Source organism: Aulonocara sp. 'chitande type north' Nkhata Bay, linkage group LG5, assembly GCF_057382095.1.
Source record: "Aulonocara sp. 'chitande type north' Nkhata Bay isolate Kocher_YH1m ecotype deep benthic linkage group LG5, A_spYH_male_GT1.1, whole genome shotgun sequence".
NCBI lineage: Eukaryota > Metazoa > Chordata > Actinopteri > Cichliformes > Cichlidae > Aulonocara > Aulonocara sp. 'chitande type north' Nkhata Bay.
Window position 1 is genome coordinate 27122643 of NC_141348.1, and position 26952 is coordinate 27149594.

General features: G+C 42.5%; 1 protein-coding gene across 1 annotated transcript in view; it reads left to right on the forward strand.

The window, feature by feature from the left end:
• Positions 1–4707: 4707 nt before the first annotated feature.
• Positions 4708–26952, forward strand: part of syn2b (synapsin IIb) — a 108500-nt gene continuing 86255 nt past the window's right edge. The window contains exon 1 of the mRNA XM_086292637.1: positions 4708–5663. Within this exon, the coding sequence (XP_086148763.1) occupies positions 5236–5663 (428 nt within the window). The 5' untranslated portion in view covers positions 4708–5235. The remainder of the gene's footprint in view (positions 5664–26952) is intronic.

A 26952-nucleotide genomic window follows, 5' to 3' on the forward strand; every position in this document is an offset into this window, starting at 1 on the left:
AGACACATCATCAGTAGTGGACCTTGGATTCATTGGGTGTTTTGGCCATTATCACTAGACACCCTCATCCAAGCAAAGCCCTGCCAGGGTTGATCAGGCCCCGGAGTGTCTCACTGGTATATATTAAATTGTTATTTCTCTTCAACTTTCTTCTGTTTAGTTTTCTAGAATTTATTTTCTTCTATCAATTCACTCCAAAACCTACGTAAGGAAGTGGCTTAGACTTCCGAAATGCCTCAGCAGTGTTGGACTCTACAGCGACGGGATACTGTCATTGCCTATCCCTAGCCTGGTAGAGGAGTTTAAATGTGCAAAAGTGAGGCTGGAGATGTCACGCACAGACTCTCGGGACCCCATGGTGAGAGGCGCTGCTCCCACCCCAGCAACAGAGAGGAAATGGACCCCAGCTACAGCTGTGCTACAGGACAAATCTGCTCTTCGCCATCGTGACGTGGTGAAAAGATCCTAGGCGTTCTTTGCAATATGGTTTGTATTTTAACCATCACTCCTCTGCTAAATCTTTCTTTGCCTCTCCTGCTGTTGCACTGCTTGCATAAAAGCTTTACTGCAGCCCAACCTCTTCTCCACCATTTACTAAAGTCTGAGTCTTAGTTTCCCAAGGGCAAAGTTGTAAGGTCACTCGCTATCCCCCGCTGTGTTGCACATGGAGTATTAATAGGGGAAGTGCAACCATAGCTAAGCACGCAAAAATAAATATTGTGTATTTGCATAACTGTGTAATTGTAGATAAATAAATTTGCCACTCGAAATTTCAAATACAGGGGGTTATATATCACTGTGTATAGCTCTGCATTATTTATTGTTATTGTTATTGCTTACTGAGCCAACATCTCTTCTACTTGTTGCCATGACAAGTTTGAATTCTTCATTTTATAACGTATAAAACATACAGTACAACTGCTTGACATTAGAATTAATCTCTGTAGCACTGCTGCATGCCCTGAAGAGTAATTTTTGATCCTTTGTGTCTGTGTGTGTGCGTGTGCCTCTGTGTGTGTAGCTCACAAGCCTGGTTAAATGGTGTTTTGGGGGATTTGCAGTAGATATCTGAGTTGTGTGTGGGTGTTTTAATCTCGAAGCTCCATCCATCCACACAGTGCTGTTAAAGTTCATTCAGAGAGATTTTTTTTTATAATAGCTTGGATAAATCCACAGTATTCCCTGAAGGAGAATCAAGGCTAGAATACCCTTTTAATATTTGCTTTTTTCCCCAGTTTTTCAACCATTTCAAGTGCATTGAAACACACTCACTTCTAATGCACGAGATGCAGAGATGAGGTGACCTTTGTGACAGTCTGCTATTGTAGGACCTTGTGTAGAAGCAGAAATAGTCTGTAACTTTATAAATGCATAGCCAGATAATAACCATAGCTTCCTGGGTTGTGCCCCCTGTGTTTTAATTAAGTTGCCAGTGCATCTGCATTTACTCCCTGCAAGAAAAACTTCAGTTTAGAAGGTTTTATTCCTCAGTATTAGCATCTCATTTATTTTAAAAGGCATGAATCAACAGAAAAGAACACTGGTTGAGTTAAAATTGAGTTGGGCAATTAATTATAATATCAACGTTTGCAATTATATGGAAGGCTTTTTAAAGTTGTACAGTGATTTATACCATGTCATGATCACTGCACAAAGAACTGAAATATTCCAAATTGTTCATGCATTATCTAAATTTAACCACAAGAGGTTTTATCACCCACACACACACACACTCAGAAATCTGCAGCAAATCTGCAAAGCAGTTTATAGTCATGCTTGTGCAAACCAGACACACTGACATGGATAATATACAAATTTACAAAAACCCTTAATATCATTCACTCCGCTAGAAATACCACCCTGTATTGTTTGTTGTTGTCCAATGGAGATGGAGAAGGATCACTTTTTTTCTCCTGATGTTTTACAGCCATGTTTTTCAAGAAACAGTGACGTACACAGAAGGGCTCAATGTGCTCCTCTGGATCTGTGTTTTGTGTAGACGGCAGTGTGTACGTGTGAGGATGTGTGTGCACATGTGCCAGTGCTTGTAATGTATATAGCCTTGTGTCTGTTTTGACAGATGAGAAATGCTGCAGGCGTAGTGGGTTTGCTAAGTCTGCTCATCCTTACTGTTTTTCAGGAGCGCCGAACAAATCATACTGTCTCCTTCCAGCTGTAGCAATACTATACTCAACAATACTTACTCAAGTCAGCTCTGGGGTGATTGAGAAATTCTTTGGTAAATAGAGCACATCTTATTTTTTTAAAAAAAGATGCCCTAATGGCTGAGAGGTTAGGCTGCATATCACGTGGGCATCACTGTTTCGCCTCTCAGCTGTCAGGACCTTTGGCTTTGCTGCATGTCATTCTCATGTTCTCTTCCCCTCATTTCCTGTTTATCTCTCCTGCCCTGCTGAAATAAAGCCCTAAAAGTGTTTGTTGAAGATGATGATTGCAACAAATCTATTCTACAAATACCAGAATATTCTTTTTAAGTGCTAAAGAAAAGTAATAATTCAAGAAACCTTTAGCTCCACGAATTACCGCAGAGCTTTTCTTTGACTTTGTTACCTGCATAGTTTTTCCCCATATTTATTATATAACGGCTCTCTGGAAACGTGTTATGTGATGTGTGTAAGTGTCATGAAACATGTAGGCCAGCACGAGCTTAGGATGTCGCTACAGTTCACACTGCAGCTCTGTGACTCACTCTGGCTCTCTTCTGGTTCGCTAAACAAAGCCTCCCTCACTAGACCTGACTCATCGTGACTTGCTACAAATGTGAATCCTGCATGTTATGCAAAGAAGCCGAACAGAGATCCATTAAGTCTTTTATACCCCCAACATACTACACTGGGTTACTTGTCAAATCTGCCCTTGATCATTTCTTTCTTTTTTTCTTCTTTTCTTTATGTAACTGAAAGCAGGGTCACCTTTTTCTGTCATCAGCACTTTTTCAGGAACGGTGAACATCACATAAATTTCAGTGTACCCTTGAGGTATTTCTCTCCAACCGAACATAAGGGGATAGTAAAAGATGGGTGCTGGTGGCTGACGGAAATTGGTTGTATAACGTGCACTAATCTAAACAGCAGTCACTACTTGCCTGAAAAAAATATGTATCCATTTGAGGAGTTTAGACAGCCGTTGAAAAACAGCCTCTCAGTTTGAAAATACATTTCCATCACTTGAGAGTCTATCGTTGAAAACAAAAGCTTCCAGAAATCTCAATTGCTGACATATAATGAGAGGTTGGACATGATAAATGGTAGTGGGCTAAATTGGTAAGACTGCTTTCCATCCTTTAAGAAATATTTTCCCACTGAAGATGAGATGAAAGCGGTGTACTGTAGGTCTGCATTTTTCTTCTCGCTAATGTGGCTCAGACATGTGTGGGATTTTCTTCCCGCATGAATAATCGTCTTTCTCCCTCTTTGTCCTGTCGTCTTTGGACTGTTTTTTTCCTTCTTTTTTCTTTTTTTGGGAGCAAAGCTTAGAGTAGCAAATATTGCACTCCGCTCCTGCTGCCGATGGCTTTCAGCAATCGTGCTCTTCTCATGGCCTGGAATAGTGAATATACAATGAAGCTAGACATAGGCTGGAGATAGTCGTTTAGTAACGAGAAGCGTATGACTCAGTTGTTTGTGTGTACGAGTTTGTGAATGTGGTATCTATTTGTTTACACCCTTTATCGATGCTGTAAACAAAAATTGAGATGTGCTGCTGATTTGCTGTATAAACAGATGTAGTCAGCACAGAAATGTACCCTTTCAAGTGGCTGCATAACATGCTGATGCTGAATTGCCCTCAAGTTAAGTAAAATTGGGAAAATCTTACTGATATCATCGCACATCCTGTTACAAAGATCAAAGTAAGGTGAACCTAAATGTCATACCTATATCGCTACCAAGAGCAGATATGTTTAGCCAATACCACCATTAAAGAATAATATAAAAATCTGTTAATAAAGTCTAAAAGATATAGATGCATTTCTGCCCTTCTCTGGTTTGCCTTTCTTTTCCTGTCCTCTTGTTCTCTACATCTCAGGTCAGTTTTATTGTGCACAAATCATAAACTCACCTTAAGGGGCTTTACAGTATGTACGTGACATCCTCCTTTCACTTTTGATCCATAAAAAAAGATCTGGCTAAAAAAACAAAAATCATATTTACCATTGTAACTGGAACGGGGACACATATAAAACAGAGAGAGACAAGGACAACATGGAAGCACAAGGCAGAAAGACAATGAGCTACTTCTCCACTGTATTTCAAATCATCCCTGCCATTTGTTATGCCGCATGCTTTTAGTGGTAGTGCACTGGCAAGGATACCATCCTAGAGGAGGTTATGTTTTTTCTATTAGAATTTATCTGCTGTAGCAATGCATCAGCGAGCTGACGTTAGATGGTGGGGGGAAAAGATTCAGGGAAGACATGCTGCACAAGCGGCTGAAAGATGGATGGATGGTGGGGGAAGAAGGTGGGGCTTGCGGAGAAGGATGGATGGCGTTTCCATCTGTGAACTCCACCTTATGCACGCTTGCAGGAAACCCCTTCCGCTGATTGCACACGGCACACAGCGTTACAAGGCTGCAGCACGACACATGAACGTAATCTGTGATGTAGGAGGATGATGACAGGAGAGAGGAGGAGGGCGGGGGAGGGGGGGCAGCCAGCGAGCACAGCGAGTGAGAGAGTGAGTGAGGGAGAGGAAAAGGGCACGTAGAGCATGAGCGAGTGAAAGGGTGAGATAAGCGGAGAAAGCAGCATCTCTTGAGTACATTCAGCTCGCAGCAGCACAGCAGGCAGGAAGGCAGAGTGGAGGGGGGAGAGCACCAGCACCTCACCAAAGGGGGCGACACCACACCTCTATCTCCTTCTCTCTCTCTCTCTCTCAGACACACACTTTCACACGTCACACACGCACATTTGTGGGGAGGCGTGAGGCTCAGCAGGAAGAACACCACATACACGCGTGCTGTTTCGCTGGCTTAGCTGCACTTTGGAGAGCTGTCTCTTGAAGACTGGACCAGAGCTGTATCCATCGCTTCATCCATCCTTTCCTTCCGCAGAGGCAGCTCTCGGACACGCATCCCTCGATCATTTGGACTGACTTGCTTTCTGTCACTCATCCGACCGCTGATCAAGCCTGCCTCTGCTTTCACCCCGTTCAGACCTAAAATCAGAGGAGAAACTAACTGACCGACTGAGGGACCCACCTTTCGACCGCAGTCATGAACTTCCTCAGACGCCGTCTCTCTGACAGCAGCTTCATGTCCAACCTTCCCAATGGCTACATGACAGACCTCCAGAGGCCTGACCCACCTGCTCCTCCTCCCCCCACTGCCTCCTCCCCTTCCCAGCAGGGTGCAGCGCCGGCTCCTGCCCCGTCCCCAACCAAAGCTCCAGGACCGACCCAGGTGCCGGCCAGCTCTCCTGCAGCTCAGGAGCGGCGCCCTAGCCAGCAGGCTCAGCAGCCTCAACAGGCCCAGTCCTCCACCAGTGGTTCCTCTGGCTTCTTCAGCTCCTTCAGCTCCATCACCAATGTGGTCAAACAGACAGCCGCATCTGCTGCTGGCTTTGTGGAGCAGTCGGCTCCCTCTCCATCCCTCTCCAAGAAGTTCAAGATTCTGTTGGTCATTGATGAGCCACAGCATGAGTGGTAAGTGTTCACTGGGCTGATTGGCAGAGGGTTTTCCAAATGCTTGATGGGGAAGCTGAAGCTATCAGCAGTAGAGCTGAGTGCTTTTGCTGAAACGAAACTTGAAATTTTAGTGACCTGTTAGAGACAGGCACACTGTGTCTGAGCTTTTGGAAGGCTCTTCAGTTTGGTGAAATAAAAATATTTGCTTCATCATCAGCCAGAAAGAACATGATTTACTGTAAAAAAGAAAGAAAGAAATAAAACAAAATAGCCAAGTTAAGTGTGGGTGTATTGGCTTTATACTGACTGGCACTGATCAATATAAATAAATGCTTTACAAATTCCAGTAAAGTTGCTACACACACTCAAATGAATCCTTCTACCTTTTTTCCCTGTAGTTTGTATCTAGCTTTAAAATGAACTTTGCTTCCTTGCTGAAGCTGCTCCCAAAATAGAAACAGGCCTGTTAATCCAAACAGACATGTCAGATTTTCTCTTGGGTTTGGATTCAAACGTCTCACCAGCCAGCAGTGTTACCTGTCTCAGTTCCTGTGAGGCTGTCTTAGTGTGTGTGTGTTACAGAGGTCTGAGTATGACTTGCCATCCCTTGACAGTACAGGTTGGTTAACAGGAGATAATCCTTATGCAATGAAGTCATACATCTTACACTGTCATAAAACAGCGTGTAGCCCTGAATAAAACACAGTCTTCTGCAAGTGAAATGGAAGCCGTAGGCTACGTATTGTTGCTAGTCTACTTGCTGCTTTCTGTCTCTGCGCACCTTTAAGCTATAAATGTTTTCTTAAGTGGATGTTGATGTTGGATTTTACAGCTGTTCAGCACTGTCGTTATCTAAGTGTAGTTTAATCTTGTCAACCTTTCATTGAAAAATGGCAGCCTCCTGAGACACTTGTGACCTTTTCTATTTATTGGATGTCCTGCAGTGTTGCCATTTAGCAATTACTGCTTAGTAGCACAGATAAAAGTGAATATGATGCTAGATTGATATGGTTGAAAGCTCCAAAACAAGGAAATAAGTGGACTGTGATTTTTAGTGGGTCAAGTGAGTCAGTGGGTCATTTGGAAGACACATTTTCAGTACATTTACACTGGATGAAAGTGGACTCCCTCATTCGCTGGACTCATCGGGCACTTTGTTAGGTGCACTTTGCCTTTTGCCTTCAGCATTGCCTTAATTGTTCATGGCATAAGATCAACAAGGTCCTGGAAACATTTGTCAGAGATGTTGATCCATATCGGCATGATGGCATCATGTAAGTGCTGCATGTTTGTTGGCTCCCCATCCATGAGCCAATCTTGTGTTTTACCACATCTCAAAGGTGATTTTTTTGACTGACATCCGTTGGCGTAAAGGCCATTTGAGTACTGTAAACTCATTCTCACGTTCAGGAAACCAGTTTGAAATGATTTCAGCTCTGTGAAATGGCACGTTGTCCTGCTGAAAGCAGACATCAGAAGATGGGTACACTGTGGTCATAAAGGGATGGACATGGTCAGCAACGATATTCAGGTAGACTGTGGTGTTTAGACAATGGCCAGTTAAGGTCCCAAAAGCAGCCTCGGGCCTTTTACTGTGTGCTTCCCCCTGTTCTCTCGCGACCTTCATTTCAACTGTCCTGCCAAAATAAAGGCCAAAAAGTATTTATTTCGAGAAATTTAGACTTATTTATGGCCTGAGTTTTTTGTTGTTAGGTGAGAGGAGTGGCATGAATCCAATTCTGTTTAAAGTGGAACTGTAAAGCATTTTGACTGCTATCTATCTTATGATTTGGTAAGTGTGAATTAAAGACAATAAATAGTTCTCAACACAGTCAGTGCAGGATTATCTCTTCAGGGTACAAATGTGTGGAATCAGGCATGAAAATTGAGGTTCCACTATTCTGTGCCGACTGAATGTGACTCTATGTTATGGTAATGCTGTAGTTCATACTGGGACTGTTTTGGTGGCTTATGATTGGACGGCTGCCATCCATGATGTGGCAATCTGAATGTGAGACACTGCCTTAATTCATAAAAGACATTTGAATATGTGGCTCTAGTTCGTATAATCCATCCTTTTTACAAATTTACAAAGACCAAACAGAATGTCTCTTTTTATAGTGGTCTCGAATTGTTATCGATCATATCAGACTGTGCGTGGTAATAAGAAATCTGGTTTTAGCATATGTTTGAATGCGTGAGCGAGTGCTGTTGCTGGAATTTAAGCTCCAGTTTGATAATCATTTATAGCTATTTTGGTTCCAGCTATGAATAATGTACTCTGGATTTGCAAAAACTCTTTTGTGGTTTATGGTTACTCAACTCTAAATGCAGGTTTACAGTATGCAATTGGACACTGTCGTTGCCTCGGCTCACACAAGAAAGATTTTATATCGTGTAATACAAAATTAGTCGCAGGTCACAGGCATCTTTGGCGATGCCAAGAAAGTAAATATGATATAATTTCAATGGCCTTTTCATTTTGTTTGTACACAATCTTTCTTTCAGAAGAACACAGATTAAATATTAATGTTTATTCATTGGGAGCGATGGGTAGACTGAGCTTTCCTTTAGGCATGAGGACTAAAGAGGCATTCTGCTAGACATTATTGATTATCCATCAAGAAAGAGCGGGCTTGAGGCTCTTAGTGATATAAACTGAGAAACAGAAAGTAAAAACTGAAACTACTGCCTCTAAAATGAACCTGAAGGCCAGTCATCACTCATGCATGAGAGGAAACAGTTTTTTCTTTCTGTATGTGCCAATAATCAGGGCATTTTTGTATCAAGAATCTGAATTTATGATCTCCTTTATTATTAGATTTTCTTCTTATTTTAAATAAAACCTTCCATACATTTAATTTTCTTTAAGTTTTTACAACTTCGTACTAACTTTTTTTTTTTACCACTTTACTCTTTATCTTTAGAGTAAAGTATGTTTACACATGTGGATAAATAGAATACATCAATACATACAGTAGATACATTTGAGTATGTACGTAGAAGTATGGAGAAATACATAGCCAGCAGGCATCTCTAGGGATGCTAAACATACCATCCATCCCTCCTTTCTTTCTTCTTTTCTACATCTCTCTTATCCAATTTAGGGTCCTCAAATGGCTGACACTTTATGTGTCAGATCACATAAAATTACAGAGCAGGGTTGTTGAGTGCCGAGACTGCATAATCACCAACATGCTGCTGACTCGATAACTGTAGAGTTTCCAAAAACCCTCTGGAGTTAACATCAGCGTAAATACTGCATGCCAGAAGCTTCACAGCATGGATTTCCATGGCAAAGCAGCTGTTTATTTTTTATTATATATATATATATATATATATATATATATATAGATATATATATATATATATATATATATATATATATAGATATATAGATATATATATATATGCTTACAAAACCAGACTTGGAGCATCAGTAAGTATGCGAGTGGATATTCTTAACCATGTTCAGGCTTGAGGTATTTTATGACCCTTTAAAGAGTTCTTAAACCCTCAGGTCCTAGGCCTCTCATGCCCAAAACAAACCCGTATTTAAATAGAAATAGCTCTAAAACTTTCAAGCCAAAACAAACAAAGTTGGATTTCATAGGGAAGAGACAGCTAAAATACAATAGCTATTTTTGTCCCTATTACAGGCCAGAATACAACAGGATTTAAGTAAGTAGCAAACAGCATCCATTTTAATCATTGGATAACTAGACTGCATCTCCACTGAATGCGTCCGTTCTGTAACCTCAAAATGGCAGCAGGTTGCCTTTTAATATGAGATATGACCTGGTTCTGGAAGAAGGTTAAAACCAACTAATAAATGAATATTTAAAATGCATTTAAAAAATCACTGAAAAAACATCAATTTAGAGCTTATTCACTTCTGCTGGGCCAAGGTAAAAGCAGCAATTTAAAAAAGGGCCTGAGAGAGATGCTGTGTTGCACTGTGTTATGCAATGTTAAGGCAGAAATTTAGATTTTTGGCAAATACAACAAACATAAATTCCCTCTGAGGAGAATTTATTATATAAGTCTCACTGAATGCCAGATTACTTGTCTTCTTAGATAGAAACAAAGCCCACTTTACAGCCATATTCACGAGTTACAGGAAATGTTTTATCAACACATTCATAAACCCTGAATGGAATTGGCATGCAATAAGCACTCGCCACTTGTACCTGTCATGATGATGGCAATAAAAACGAAGCCTTGGCTTTTTCTTACTCTCCCCTTTTAGTTCTCTGTACTTTGATTATTCATTTCCATAAATTATAATTCTTTGCATCAAACCTCGCATCTTAAACGCTTGAAGATTAGGATTAAATATTCATTTGGCTCGCCCTGCAAACTAATCGATCCCAGACATGCATATACAAATGGTTTACAGCTCCAAATAGAATTTGCATGCCCTTTTAACTGCTGACTGACTCGTGTATAAGCAGCCATGGGTATCATGACTGTCTGTGCATCTTCCTCCACGTTCTCATATATTGACTGTGCTATAATGATCGGTTTCTCTGACAGTGCCTCAAAAAGAAGCCACAATGGGAGTCCAGCACTAAATCTGCAATGTGAAAGAGTGAGTGTATTTTCAGGCAAATCTGGATCTGGCTCTGTGTTCGAGTAGACTCTTCTAGTCTTTATGTAACAGACCTAAGCCTGTGAGATGGATGACGAAAGAGACAGTGTCCTCCAGGGCCTCTCAAGGTGATATCAGCACCGAGGGGAGGATAAACAAAGGGGGAGGGAGGATATTTGGGGATCTCCCTTTTATCACTTCCTCTGGATGTTTGCGCTCTTTCCTGTTTGTCTGCTCTTCTTTTGTGGGTTTTTCCTCTGTGTCTTCCCTCTTTGCTGTCGTTCTCTGCCTTTTATCACAACAGGCACTCTGTGTTTGCTCCAGAGAAAGTGCTCCAGGTTCACGATGCAATAAAGTAATGAGAGGAGACGTGGTGATTCAGCAGTTTCAGCCCAAAGGCCACATCTGCTCTCCTTCCTTTGCTCTCTGTATCTGTCTATGTCTCTCACTCCCTCTTCTTCCTCCTTTTTTCCATCTCTCCATTTATCTACTGAATACGTTCTCTGCAGTTTCTGCCAGAGTGCCAGTGAGTGTATTCACAACCTATATTGCATAAGTGCCCATCACAGGAGATTAGTTTGGATTGTTGACTTTTTGAAATGACTCATGGTGGATGGTTTTTGTTGGTCTGACTGCAGGTTGATGGTGAATGGCTGCATGCTGATTGCCCTGCAGATGTAGTTTGAGCTGTAGCTGGTTGGTGTTTCAAAGAATAGCTATGACATTTGAACTTGCTTCACTGAAAGCAAGAGGTGAATAAGCAGTTATTGTGACTGGGAAATGCAAAAACTAGATCACAGCAACACTAAAAATAAAAATCTGCTTCGAGCTAATTGCTCAAAACGCTAAAAGAAGGTACGTTTTAAAAAAAAAAAATCACGTTCACCATCAGTTTTGATGGTGAAGCCTACGCTTTACCAGCTGATTGGTCATGTAGGCCTGCTGCAACAGATAGACACTAATGTTAGAACTATTATTAGTCCAGACATTTCTAAATATGCCATTTCTGATGTGTTAACACTCAAATTTGGGTGTTGGGAATACCATTACTTTTAAACTAGCAAACCAATCAAATAGACAATCCCGAGATCACAGCCCTACTAGTTTGTTGTATCATGCAGTTAGACATCAAAGCCGCAAAGCAGCGGAGGAGGGATTGAGTTTAGGTGTTCCATGAGGAATCTGAGCACTTTGGAAAAAGCAATTCTTTTCTTAGTATGCTGTTTCTATAAATCATCCAACATTGTTGGCCATTGCTACACAAGTAGTTGCAACATTAATTTGTCTTATACCTTTAAACTTAAACAGATTATTTATTGTTGGAACACCAATGTGTCTTCCTCTAACCTGCAGGAGCAATTTAAGAGCAAGAAAAACAAAGTTAGAGAACGAAGATGGGTCTTCTTTTTAATCCTATAGTTTAAAACTCCATAAATAATAAAGCACCAGCCCGTGCAAGTTAACATATTTACAAAGGCATGCATAGGAATGGTATTTGGCCTTGCAGAAATACACTGAACAATTTTAAAAATACACCAAAGTTTCCTATCTTTGGGGACATGTTTCTTATATTCTGTAGCAATCCATTTTCATTAACGAGATATTCATTTAGGGTCAAAGTGGTGGATCAACACAACAGTGGGCCGCCAGTGGGACTATGAAACATCACAATTACTTGTTTCTTTGTTGCATAAAGTGTGTGTTTTTTTTAAACAGCTGATTTATATTTTTCCTATGTTTTGCTGTGGTAGCGTTGACCTGGTTTTTAGCATTAACTGCAGTGTATGTGCATGTCTGGGCACTTGCACTAATGCACTGCTGCTAGTGGAGACAGAAGTACACAGAGAGAGCAGGTGGGGAGGTGGAGCCTTGTATATATCCATCAGCATCACATACACATGCAGACACACTAACAAGCACCTGGATTCTCTTTCTATTTTTTTTCCATCTAATTAAACATGATGAAAAAAGTGTTTTCCTAAAGAAATGTAGCACGTTTTGATGATATGTTCCTTCTTGCTGCTGTCGATTGAGTTTACACAAGAAGAGTGGGTTGGAATTAAAGTCATTTATTGTTGAAACTTGTTGAAGACAACACTTCCTTTGCAGCCCAAGTACGCCTTTTCACATTACACCCACTTCCAAAACAGTAAAATTCACAATAAAGCGCAAAAGAGTGCCTGTGTTCTTTGGATAGTTGTGATTTGACTTTGTGGCACTGATTAGGAATTATATGTGGCATTATGGCTCCCGGCTGCAGGTCGTATTTCCAAGCAGACAGGCTAAGAACTGACCTTATTACAGCCAGTGGCAATGTCATGTTGACTTTACAGGGTGCTTCTGGAATTGACCCTGCTCGTCTTGTCTTAGCTGTTGTCATACTAGACTGGTGGCCTTTTGAGTGCCACGGAGGAGGCAGAAAGAGCTCCAGGGTAAAATGGTAACATACCTTTTTTAAATAGGAAGTGGTCACTTTACAAGTTAAAACAACCTGGGTATAGTGTTGAAGTATTATGCGATTAAAGCTAGTGTGTCGTTAAATGGCAGTGACAAACTACCAGATTTTTGCTTAAATGCTTGATACAGAAAAGCTTGTTTACAATGACTAGTGGCCACAATGTGATCCCTGATCTAGTTTTTCTTATTAAACCACAGTCTTCATCATTACCAATTAATATTTGCATCTAACCTACAGAAAACCTACATGTTATTATATAGTGGGAGATAAAGGTGTTATCCTGCCTGATGGAGATGGAGTGAGTAGAGGAAGCAGCTTATTTCTGTCAGGGTTCCTGGGTCGTTGACCCAGTGTTTTCCGTTTTGTCATGTTCAGTTTATTTTCACATCTATGTTTTCTGTGCCAGCATACCGCCTGCGTATTGTGTTCCAGTTATTTCTATGTATCATTAGTCAGACTACGTTCAGCTGCGTACTCACCGGTTTCTAATCATTCATCACCCAGCGTGTATTTAAGTCCTCAGTTCAATCCGATCGTTGTCGTGTCATTGAAGTACATGTGATGTTATGTTGTCGTTTTCGCCTGCGTTCAATCTGCCAGCCATTCAGTCTTTCAGTCAGTCCTTCAGTCATTCAGTCAGTCGTCCAGCCAGCCAGCCATTTCCTACCTCTGTTCTGTTTGTTCACTCCATCGACAATAAACACCAACCTTCACCTATCTACCTGTGAGTCCAGCGTTTGGGTCCTCCTTCTCTCATCCACGACACAAATCCTGACAATTTCAGTCATTTTGGAAGATTTAGATGTTTAGACATACGCTTTGATTTCTTGTGTTTGTTTATGTACATCACAGATGTTGAACATCTTAGATGTTGAACTTGTACAGTTTTTATTGTGCAGTAGATAATAATTAGAATACATATAGCATATTGTCTCAGTGAAGAATGTGTAAGCGAACAGAAATCGTGTGCCTGCTCCAATGAGACCCGGCTACTTGTGAATGCAGATTTGAAGCACTGGCTGTGTCAACAGCAGATGACTATTAACTGGCTTTAAGAAGAGCTTTCATCTCTAAGGCCATTTGGGATTAAATATCACAGATCACCCACTAAATCCATGTCATGAATGAGGAGAAAGCAGTTTTCCCTTTTGCTAATTTGAATGTCACAGGAGGCCAAATGTCCCGTCTCTGTGTTAGTTAACATGCATGTTCCTTTTTGCTTTTTCATGTCTTTGCCAGCTTTTTCACACTCTGAACTTTGATGGACATTTCTGCAAAGACAGTTAGATAAGGACAGCACTCGCTGCCTGTGCTATCTCCATAAATTTACACCTCAACAAACTGTTAAACTAAAAGAGCCAAACAGCTTGAGGGGCTTTATTCCAAAAATTGAATTCAGCTAAAAGCCACAGACAGCAGTAGCCTGAATGATTGGCTAAGTGAATGATGCCAAAGCAAAGGCCAGCTGATCCCTTATTACGACAAGAAACGAAGACGTTGACCGGAGACAAAAAGTTGTGTGACACACTTGTGAAGGATTTGTTTTAACTTGGCAAACACTTGTGCATAAAATGACACCCATACTCAAAGTACGCTACTTATTATGTCCTTGTGTATCTTTGGGATTCAGTGGTGTTATATAAAGCAGAGAGGAAATCGTTTTCTTTTGGCTGCTGGATTTTACTGCTTCTCATTCCAGAGAGTTAAACACTGCTGTTTCATCAGAAGCTGCTGGCGGCACTGAGATAGAAACAAGGTGTCCTTTGGTGTCAGCGCTGTGACGCGCCAGCATTATCAAACAGATAATGGTCCTGTTTAAAGGAGCGACATCATCAAGAAGAGTGTCATATCTGGCTTTCAGATACATTGAAGTATCTCCTACAGAAGGCTCTATTTTTACTCCATTGTAATGGATTTACTTTGACTGTTTACTTTTAGCTGACTCAAGCAAAGTGGAGTTTTGTAGCTTTGGGTCATTTTATGACATTTCTGCTTTATTAACTTAAAGTGGAGTTACTGAGGCACTTTGGCTCATGGCCTTTTGAGTTTTCTTATAGCTGTGGATGATGCACTGCACTGATTGACCAACAGAATGACCTTTACTATCTTGTGTTTGCAAATGAAACACAATACAGGGAGAACTGCTATACAAAAACACAAAGACCTGAGTTGTATTGATTTTTGCGTTGCTGATTGCATTTGTGTCGAGAGCTTCTCCTCTGCAGTAGAGATAAAGCTGTTACTATGAAGCATGCAGATACCTTGGAGGGTCGTAAACGAGACCAATCGGCATCGCAACATCTGGTGAAATAGCCCACTGTTGCTATGACAACAGGTAATCCTCCTCAACAATCTTGAAACTGTGTGGTTCTAAGGAGGGGTTGATATCAAACAAACAATTAGCCTTTACATTTATATGTTCTGCTTGAGCTGCACAATTAAATGGAACAATTAAGACAGTCCAAGTTGAAAAGTTCTTATCTAACATCTCATTTTCTCATCCTCGTGTTCGTTCCTCGTCTCCCTCCATCTCACTTTAACATTTGCACACTTTAAACAGTTGAATTTGAAGGAAATGCACAATTTAACTCCCTGTCAGGAAGGAACAGTGCAAAAATGTAAGTGATAAATGAGTTAATTCATGGAAACTCTAATCGACAAACATATGTTATGGAGAGGGGTTAAGGAAAGTGATATACAGACACAGTTTTATTGGGAGAACAAATAACTCATAAATGTTCAAGAAAGGATGTCAAGTTATTGCATCAGTAAAGTATTTTCATCTCATTCATATGTGCAGGGGTCAGAAGGAAACCATGGAGTTCAGCCAAGGGTGATTCTAAAGAGTATGCTCCTGCTTCAGGGGCCAAAGTGCCACAAAAATAGTTTCTACATGCTGAACGTCCTCAGTGTTGCTGAAGATAGATTTTTTTTTTCAGTGACAAGATTGGCTTGATGAGGGACTCTGTATTTCTCATTTACTGTAGGTGAAGATGTGAGTGCAAGTGAGTGCAAGTGGTTGTTTGGTTATGTTATTTACAGGTAACCTCCCCAGGGCCCTCCTGCTTAATGTTTGCTGAGCTCCAGCTCTGCTCTGCGACCACCTAAGCATGTATAGATAATGGATGGGTGGATTATTTAAGAGGCCTTGCGTAAAATCATTGCATTCCAAACCATATTGTTTAGCCTCTGCTCATTATTAGTGGCACACATGACCAAATTTTAAGATATTTGGGATATTTGTTGTTCTCCTGACATGTTTTACTTACAAAGGCGTGAATATTCCAACTTCTGTTAATGAATCATGTATTTTATTATTCATTTTTGTACTTACGATTCAACCAGAAGACACATATAAAAAGTATATTGCTGTGGCCTCCATTTTAAGCTCTTTGGCCACATGATAAGATTATACTTTGAGTGTATAGTAGCAGTCTGTGGTATAAAGTAGCTGTTGAGCCGCTGCCGTAGTGCTGAATCCCGCTGCTGATTGAAACTAGAGAGCACAGATGTTGGTCCAGTGGAAGCCTCCCATATTTGGAAAACTAATTTACTTCTAAAGCTTTACTCAAACTCGCTTGTAATAATTACCGGTTGTTTGAATGAATGAAGCAGCATCACGCTGGATTCTATTTTTATTAATGGATGGATTGCACCTGCTGTGAAATGACCAGCTTTCTGTGGAGAAGTGCAGCAGACGCTGTTTGTGAGGCTGATTTTTTGAAGCATTATTGTTTGGTTTCTTCTGGGTTTTCTACAGTTTCTCAACACGAAGAGAAAGAAAATGTTCTCCATGCTATCAGAAGTTTATTTCAGGTGGTATGGATCATTACATATCAACAAATAACTCGTAACAACTGAAGACTCAAGCTCCCTGTTCATGCTGGGATTGTTTTCTCAAATTATCCCCATGAGGTAAGAATGAAGACATTTCTCTTGATTGCTCTTTGTTTAATAAAGCAACTCATTATGCAAAATATATGCAATTTATCTTTTTTTTGTGTGTGCCTGTTTTCCTTCAGTTGCCAAAAATGAAAGATTTCTCCCTGCTCTATTCTTCAATACAGGCAGGGGGCTGTGCTGGGATTATGTAACATTAAAGCCAATTGGAAATGTCACTGCAGCTCTGCAGAAAGTAACAGGCTCAATGACTTACAGTTCACATCCTGAATTCACACTTTTTAAAAAAAAAAATTATATTATATTATTTTTTAATTAGAACAGACTCTATTCATAATAACTCACAATAACACTTCAGCAGTCATAGTCTGACATGACAGTTTCTTCAGAGTAAATGTGTGTATGTGTGTGTGTTGCTGTGTTTTGGGGACTTTTTTTTTTTACAGTTACAATTAAGCGTGTGTGTGTGTGTTTCTGAGAGAAAGATAGTCAGAGAACAGTGTTAGCACTTGCTGTGATAATATCACCAGCAGAGGAAAGGGAGCTAATATGTCACCACAAATATTTAGCAATTTTTTTGAGTCTAATTACAACCAAGCAATGCATTCAGAACAAGTTTTAACAATAAATGGTAAATGGCCTGCATTTGTATAGCACTTTACTAGTCCCTAAGGACCCCAAAGCGCTTTACACATCCAGTCATCCACCCATTCACACACACAATCACACACTGGTGATGGCAAGCTACATTGTAGCCACAGCCGACCTGGGGCGCACTGACAGAGGCGAAGCTGCACTGGTGTTCTGTGTAACAGACCTGAAGTTGCAGAGAGTTTCGTGTCTTGTCAAAAGGTGGTGATATTTTCCAGCAGCAAAATTCTAACTTTAGAATTTGCTATAGCAGACAGCATTCAGTTTCCTTTTTGATATCAAAGTGGAACAAGCTTCTGTTCTGTCCATCTCTTTACAACAGTCCGTTTCATGTAGGTAAGTGTGAACAGACATACTGTTAGATCCATATATATTTGGACGGAGACAACTTCTTTCTAATTTTGATTCTGTAAGTTACCACAATAATTTTTAAATGAAACAGATGCAGGTGGGATGCAGACTTTTAGCTTTGATTCAGTGGGTAAAAAGGGGGGAACTAAAGCATTTTTAAAACAATCCCTTAGTTTCAGGGGTTAGGGTGTTCATTTCTAACACTTGGTTGAAAAACCAAGTGTTAGAAATGAATGTTTTTTTGTTTGTTTGTTTTTTCATTTACTCATTTTTACTTTACTGGCAATGATAGTGTGGAGTCTAGAATTCACCAGATTCTGTGTTTCTTTCTTTTTAATACCTGGTATGTTTTGGATCATGAGCTGTTCCACACCTTCTCCATACTTTTTTCTTGCCATCATTCTGGTAGCGGTTGATGTTCATTTCATCTGTCCATGTTGTTCAAGAACTGTGCTGGCTTTTTTAGATGTTTTTTTGTTTTTGTTTTTTTAGCAAAGTCTGATCTAGCCTTTCTGTTCTTGAGACTTATGAGTGATTTGCACCTTGCAGTGATCCCTCTGTCTTCACTTTCATGCAGTCTTCTCTTTTTGGTAGACTTGGATAGTGATACACCTACCTCCTGGAGAGTGCTGTTACCTTGGTTGTCTGTTGTGAAGGGGTTTCTCTTCACCGTAGAAATTATCATCCACCGCTGTTTTCTTCTGTGGATGTTCGGGTCTTTTTGGATTGTTGAGTTCATCTTTGCATTTTTTCTCTTATGATGTACCAAACTGTAGATATGGCCACTCCTATTGTACGAATCTCTCAAATGTTTTTTTTTCTTCTGTTTTTGCAGCTTCAGGGTGGCTTGTTTTACCTGCATGCAGAGCTCTTTTGACCGCATGTTGTCTTTTCACAGCAAAATCTTCTCAGAAATCACCTCAGATCAATTCCAGGACTTTTATCAGCTTAATTTATCATGACATGACAATGGAAATGCCCACACCTGCCCATGAAATAGCCTCTGATTCAATTGTCCAATTACTTTTAGTTCCTTTAAAAAGAGGGCGGCACATGTTAAGGGGCTGAAACTACTAAACCCTTCATCCAGTTTGAATATGGATATCCTCAAATTAAAGCTGAGAGTCTACACATTATGTCCCTGTCCATAACTGTAATTGGAATACGTTTCAGTAAACAGGTAAAAAAACAACAAAAAAACTTGGGTCAGTGTCCAGATATATAACAACCTAACTGTATACAGTTAAATGGGTATCATGATTACGACAGTATGAAGCAGATTTGTCTGCAACAGTGTTCAGGTAGGTGCTTTATGTTCTCATCCCTATGAATACCAGGACCCCAGGTTTCCCAGAAGAATATTTCCCCCTGAGTGATTTTACAGTTACAGCTGACATATCCATTGTCACACAAGATACAATGTAATGCACCATTTAAATATTGATGCTTTAATCATTTTTTCTACATAACTGGATTTGCATTATAAGATGCATGATTGCTTAATAACTCTTCCCAGGCTTAAAGACATGGCGGCATGGTCTGATTAATGCCATTGTTTTGTCTAATTTTCCCAGGATTGGGCTTGTCACTAACTCACTGACGTCACAGAAATGCTGTTTTTGTTCTCCTATTGTTTGGTAGATTTTGATCCAAGTGAAGAAACACAATATTTGATGCTATTATTTGGCATGTTAATGAATCCTAACTGACCACAGGTCATAAGGGACTGTGTTTTCAGTATCCGGTTGTTCAGTCTGACGTCACTAGCCGTGTCTGGGTCTAAACTCTGCTGCAGGTCCATATATCAAACGATCACTATGGCATTACTGAGAGTTGAAAAACTGTCTAAAGTCTTTCATCTTTAATAAAATGATCAGCCTTCTGCTCTACCAGGTGTAACAATTGAGTTTAACATCCAGGCATCCATGAAAACGGAATTTATGACATTTAACGGAGTTAGAAGTTAGCAGGGAGTTAGCTCGCTAGCTTCTATCTAAATACAATATAGCATGTCCTGACTGCGGGGTTTTGGAAACAAATTAAAACGTACAGCTCTGTTATCACTTCCAGCATAAACGAAGACAGAAAACTAAACAGCAGTGACGCTTGTAGGGTTACTGAAGTTGGGCTAGCTGGTATATAATGATGTGCTACGTGACCGCTAGCGACACAGCTATGTTAGTGTGACCTCTGTGTAGTGTCTTCTCTGGTCTGCATTCACAACAAAAAGGCAACAAGTTAGAATGCTTTCTTTTATTGTCGTGGACAATCAGCGTAAGATCTCGCAGGAATCCTCCATTATTCTGAGGATTACGTTTCCACTTGCAGTGTGCCCATATAGTGGTAAAATTATACAAACAAAATAGAAGAACCTCAACACAATTAATCTCCATCTTAAATTTCCCAAATGAAAGGAATACAGAAATATATTTCAGAACTGTGCATAAAACAATGTGTACTCTAAACAGTGTGGCACAGTCACATACCTGCATTCACAACAAAAAGGCAACAAGTTAGAATGCTTTCTTTTATTGTCGTGGACAATCAGCGTAAGATCTAAATGGAAAGGCAACAACAGAGTTAGCTAACTGTGCTCCCATTTTTTTCCTCTCTTCCCAAAAAAAGAAATCTCACATAAACGTGCATTCAATTCAACATAAGCACATGAGAAATGACCCGCAACAAATGATGTTTAAACAACAAAAATAATCGGGTCAGACTGTATTACTTTAACAGCCTGCGATATGATTTTTCCTCCCCACGACATTTGCGCATTCCTTACCTCGCAGGAATCCTCCATTATTCTGAGGATTACCCAGAATCCCTTGCCCTTTGTGAATATTGCAGGGTCACTTTTTCGACAGTAGGTGGCGCCAATGTCCCATTTAGCGGGATTTAACTTCAACTCTATTTAACTATGTTACACACACCCCCCTTAAATCCTGCTAAATTGGGGCATGACAACAGAAAAACAGAAACTTCCAATGCATAAAACATAACAGTGTGACCGTGGGAGCACAAGATAGTTCAAGTCAGTTAAAAAAACTTTCCATATGGAATAAGGCAAGCAAGAGAGCGGCCAATTCCCCTGCCAACCCAGATATGAAAGATGCCGTATACACCTCCCATGATGTGAACATTGCTCCACGCAGGTATTACCCAAAACGTTCTGAGTAACAGCACATTTGCAAAACGGCTAGTAATCTATCCTGAAAACATATTTCGCACAAATGAAAACAAGGAGTCAACTGTCGACACTGAATCATCAACCTGTTGTTCATTGATCTCACAAATGAGACGTGTTGGAGGTTTCACAGGTCTACCTGATCTAGTACAAAGAGGTGGTGGCTGTGTACGCACTACACGGTCCCCGGTACTCAGTCGTGTGTCAGTCACAAGCTCAGGGGAAAGGACATGTGGAGCATCTCCCGCCAGAAGCTGCGAGGAGGCACTCCGGGACACAACAGATTCAATAGAGGGGGCAGGGGAGGGCAACCGGGAAACCAACGGGTCACACCCAGCAGGCGGGGCCACAGTCGATTCTGCCTCAGAGGTTGGGACGCTGAAAGCCGCACCAAGAGAACAACCAGGCTGACCAACCGCAGAGTCCCTGTCACTTGCTTGGTCCATCTGCATGAGCCAGCGAACCGTCTTCGTCTCACCATCCTGCACATCACCTGGAAGTTCTGGTTCACCTTGTCCACTATCCGCAACCGAGGGGCAGGTTGACACTGGTATGCACTCGTTTCCTGCAGGAATGAAACTCACAGGAAGTAGTAGGTTTCGGTGAACAACTTTTTCCCTGAGAGTCACAGGGTCTCTGATGTGGTACACATTGATGTCAGGTTTCACAGACACCACCTCAAAAACTGTGGATTCCCATTTGTCAGCGATCTTCCTCTTTCCTCTCTCACCACGATTAGCAAGCAAGACTCTGTCACCGACTGAGAGGGGCGCACCCTTAGCCTTGCGGTCATAATTCCTCGCCTGGCGAGCCTGGGCAATACGGCTGTTCTGCCTGGCAATGCGGGCAGCCTCAGACAGGTCACGCTTCAAATGGGCGACAAATTCACCGTGGTCAACAACGGCACCATCAGGGAGAACATGCTGGAAAACAACATCAACAGGCAGACGAGGAATTCTCCCAAATACGAGAAAAAAAGGTGCGAAACCTGTTGTTTCATGTTCAGTGCAATTGTAGCAGAACGTCAACATCTGAAGCATTTGCGGCCACCTGGCTTTGGATAGAGGGGGCAAAGCCCGTATCATATTTCCCAAGGTCCTGTTGTATCGCTCGACAATACCATTCCCCATTGGGTGGTAAGGAGTGGTGTGTGATTTCTGGATGCCAGCCATGTCCAGGAGCTCCTTAATGAGTTGACTCTCAAAGTTGGCTCCTTGATCAGAGTGTATACGTCTGGGAAAGCCGTACACACAGAAAAAGTCATTCCACAGGCGGCGAGCAACCTGCTTGGCAGACTGATTCTTACAAGGGAATGCATGCGCTAATTTGGAAAAATGGTCCGTGACAACCAAAACATCAACGCACTTCTTGTCAGTCTGTTCAGCAGTCCAGAAGTCGATGCAGACTAGCTCCATCGGTTCAGTGGTACAAATGCTCTCCAGTGTGGCACGGTCATTCGGCTCTGGGGTTTTCCCAACCACACAACGAAAACAGCCTTTCACATGATTGATGATGTCACGCTCCATCCCTGTCCAAAAGAATCTCTGCCTTGCAAGAGACAGGGTGCGGACTTGGCCCTGATGACCCGCCGTATCATGGATGCCTCGGAGAACTTCAGTCTTCAGAGTGTCTGGGACAACAAACTGGTAAATCGTCACGTTCATGTTCCTGTCTTTCTTCACCTTATACAACATACCATCTTTAATCAAGAGTCTGGACCAATGTCTGAGTAATTTCATTACACCACGGGACTCGCTAGCACGTTCATGCCTGGTGGGCCTCTTGTGACGCCGGACATAAAAGAAAACTCTGCCCAAAACCTCATCTTGTTCCTGCAGGTTAGCGAGTTCACTTCTCGGCGTACAGGCTGGACGGGCAATAGTTGGGACCTGAGGGATATCAGATCCCACACCTCTCACATGGCTGATACCACCAGTGTCATGTGCAGCCAACACAGCAGAAACATCCTGTGACGAGAGAGAACCTTGAGGGTTAGCTAGGATAGTTGTAGCTCCTTCCTCAGACTGATCCACAACCAACTGGCAGTTTGCAGCACACCGAAACATATCCTGCACAGTCCCATCCACCAGACCGTGCATTTGGTTCAATAGGGCAGCATAAGGTTCAGTGACTAGCCTGTGGCCTATGCACGACTGGACAAATGGCTCTCTACTCAATGCATCCGCGACAACATTTTTGGTGCCAGGGACATACTTCAGTTCAAAACTGTATGCTGCAAGCTTTGAAACCCATCGTTGCTCACATGCATCTAACCTAGGCTTGGTTAAGATGTATGTCAGCGGGTTATTGTCCGTCCACACTGTGAAGTGGCTCCCTTTCAGCCAATGGCTAAACTTGTCACAGACTGCCCATTTCAGAGCAAGAAACTCCAAACGATGCGCTGGATAGTTTAGCTGAGAGTGTGACAGGGTCCTACTGGCGAATGCCACTGGTCTGGCGATGCTACCATCAGGGGGCAACTGTGAGAGGACGGCTCCAAGGCCGTCAAAGGAAGCATCAACTGCAAGGAGAAAGGGCGCAGTAAAATCTGGATGGGCTAATGTGACACTATGCACAAGTTCATGTTTTAGGGCCTTGAATGCTTCCCTGCACTCATCAGTCCAGTCAGCCGGAGACAGCTTCACGTGGCCCCTTTTAAATTTAGGCTTACGGCCTCTACCTCTCTTGCGTAGCGCAGCTGGTTCAGCCACAAGATCAAACAGTGGCTTAGCTTTTGCAGAGCACCGCTCGATAAAATGATGGTAGTAGAGAACCATCCCCAGGAAGGATCTGATTTTCCTTGCACATGGTGTCACCCCGTCAGACTCCATCAGGTCTGCTTCCTCCACATTGTCTATAGCCTGCACTTTACTTGGGTCTGTTTTCACACCCTCACCACATATGATGTGTCCCAGGAACTTCACAGACCGCTGAAGAAAGTGGCATTTCTTTGGTGCGAGCTTCAGGTTGTTGGCAGAAAGTCGTGAGAAAACCATCTGCAGACGTTCAAGAGCCACCTGTTCGGATGGGGCATAGACCATAAGGTCATCCAGATAACACAACAAACTTGTGAAGTTCTCATCACCAAAAATGGACATCATCATCCGCATAAAAGTAGCAGGACTATTTGTCAGGCCTTGAGGCATCCTGTTATATTCATGAAGGCCAAATGGGGAGGAGAATGCCGTGTATTTTTTGTCGTCCTCGTGGAGTCTGACATTGTAAAACCCCGATGTGAGATCCATTGTAGAAAAAAAAACATTCCCACCAAGTGCTGCGAGGGCGTCTGACTGATGAGGCAATGGATGTGCATCTTTAACTGTTCTTGCATTTAACCATCTAAAGTCATTGCATATGCGCAGGTCACCATTTGGCTTAACAACTAAGACAAGGGGGGATGAGAATTCACTCTGGGACTTACGGATTATCCCTGACTCCTCCATCTCATCTAGGGCAGTGCGAAGCTTCTCGTAATGGCATGGTGGGACCCGTCTGTATGGCAGTCTGAAGGGCTTGTCATCCACCAGGCGGATTCTGTGGACAAAGTCAGCAGCCTCACCGCAGTCCATTTTGTGCCTTGAAAAGATGGACTCATACTGCTCAATGAGTCGCAGCAGCCTATCTCTCCATTCTGGGGAAACTTCACAGGACGAGAGGTCCAGGTCCTGCAGGCCCAAATCACACAAGCGCTGTGACATCTCCGCTTCTGATCTCGGTGCGGGCGACGAGTTCTGTGTGTATTGTGTACTGGATCGAATTTGAACAGGTTCAGGTAAGTCCTGCACAGAAAGACAGGGGGACACATCAGCAACCTTAGCATTTCTCCTGAGAGTGAGGGGCTTGTCGGAGGGATTCACCACTTTAACAGGGACCCAACCATCCCCAAACAAGGAAGTGACAACTCGCCCCACTAGGATCTGTGCAGGTTTGGATCGAGACTGAGTGGGTTCAATAATGACAGCACTTCCCACCGCTGAGGCATCAGGAGCAGGCAGCTTAGCCCACACTAAATGTTCAGACAAGGGCTGCAAGGTGATGCGTCTCTTAAGCTTTGCAGTGCCGAAACTTGGAGGCATTGCTCTGCCACCACAGTCATCAGAATAGGACAGCAAAGTTGCCAAATGAGGGAAAGCATCATCCTGGGTACCAACAGTCATTTTTAACTGTGAAATAAGCCACTTTATCGCATTGCTGCCCAGAATCATGTCATCAGCCTGGCCCGGAACCACCAGAACAGGAATCACCACCTTAAAGCCATATATTGACACTGTAAGATCATACATAGCAGAAGGCGTAACGAGGTGACCCCCACAACCAACAATGACAACATCTTCAGCTGAACGTCTCTCAATATCAGGTATCGATTGTGAAAGTTTCTCATCAACTGTCTCACTTATGGTGCACGCCATAGAGCCACTGTCCACTAATGCTTTAAGAACTTGTCCACCACTAGTAGTCACTGCAGAGTAGAATAAACTATCAGTGTTTGAGAGCCTATGCAAGCCCTGTGCAATCAGTGTTTTATTTGGCGGGACAATGCCACTGTAAGTAGAATACAAAGTGTCATAATCATTAATATCAGTCACATCCAAGATGGGAGGCTTACTTGCTGGATCTGCGCTGTCCTCCCCTCCACGCAGATCGTTCAGTTTCCCTGATGACCACTGGAAGGAGTACACTTGCCCTCTGGGCAGTTACGTCTCGAATGACCAGGTAGGTGACACATGAAGCACAATCTGTTTTCCCGACAGTGCGTGAGTGTGGAGTGGGAGCTATCTCTGCAGATGGAACATGGTGTGTCATCTAAGCCCGGTATTCTCGGCAGTCGGGCACTCTGTCGCCTGGCATTAGCTCGAGCATAGCCTGGGCCTTGAAGCAGCACCTTCTCTAGCATGCTGATCAACCTCTCAATAGCAGAGCCATCCTGACTCACAGCTGGCCTCTGCTCATGGTCAGCCAAACAAGGAGTACCATTTGTGCTAACCTCTGCCTTATTCACATAGACACAGTTACCCGTCTGTGGAGGAGACTGGAACCCCTTACCCAGGTGATACTCATCCAGTACCTCCTGAACTTCACGAGCTGACCATTTATCACATGTTTTGGTTCTAAAAATAAGAGCCAAGTCTCTGCAGGGGCAGTGTCTGATGAACATGCGTGCAACCTCCACACCAGAGTTCTCAAAAGATTTCCCCTGCTCCTTAAGACAGTTGCCAACAACATCAGCAGCCTTGTTCAGCCTCAGCCAGTACTCATATGGATCCTCTCGGTCCTTCGGCAGGGTGGAATAAAAGTCAGCCAGGGGCACAGACGAGCACTGGGTGGAACTAAAATGTTTGTGCAGAAGTCTGTAGATAGCTTGTGGATTATGCTGGACATCAATTCCACCATTCCTCACACCAAATTTCACAACATCTTTTGCCCTGCCTCTCAGATGCATCAAAATCTCCTCAGCTTGGTTTTCTGGAAGAATGGCACTCTTCTTTATGCAACTCTGCATGGCTTCCTGCCACTCATCAACAGACAATGAGTCCGAACTCTCCCCCCGAAACACAGGTGGGTCTTTAACCTGTCGTGGAGCCACCAGCTGGACTTGAGAGAGATCTAGTGAGCGGCTGGAGGGGAGATCTGTTGTTTCATGCGCCACCTCAGGACATGTATATGTAGCAGATGCAGGGCTCGAAGTGTGTGGCGTAGTCAGGTGTGACAGAATGCTATCAGCCAGGCGTTGCCCAATTTGCTGCACAATGTCGCTCATTTGGTCGACTAGACTCACATCAGTTATTGGGGGGTCTGAGGTAGATGACTTAGTGCACTGTACTGACTGCGACTCAGCCACCAGCTCACAAGAACTATCTGCTGCTCTATGCCCCACCCGACAGTCACCCAGTGAAAAAGGAACAGTTGTGAACCCTCTGCCCCTACCCACAACAAGGGGAGTCACATTTGGGGTGTCATCAGAGTCACTTAGATCCATATCTAGCAGAATATTAATAGAGCTAAGGTGGACTTAATACAATATGGCAATATACAAAGCCAATATAAAAGTATGTCCAACAGTCCCCAAAGTTTGATTCCGTTACCCAACAGACTAAACAATAAGGAAGCTGATGCTCCACGATGATGCTGCGACGAGAGGACACCAGCCCGATTCAGCAGCGTCACGAACGAG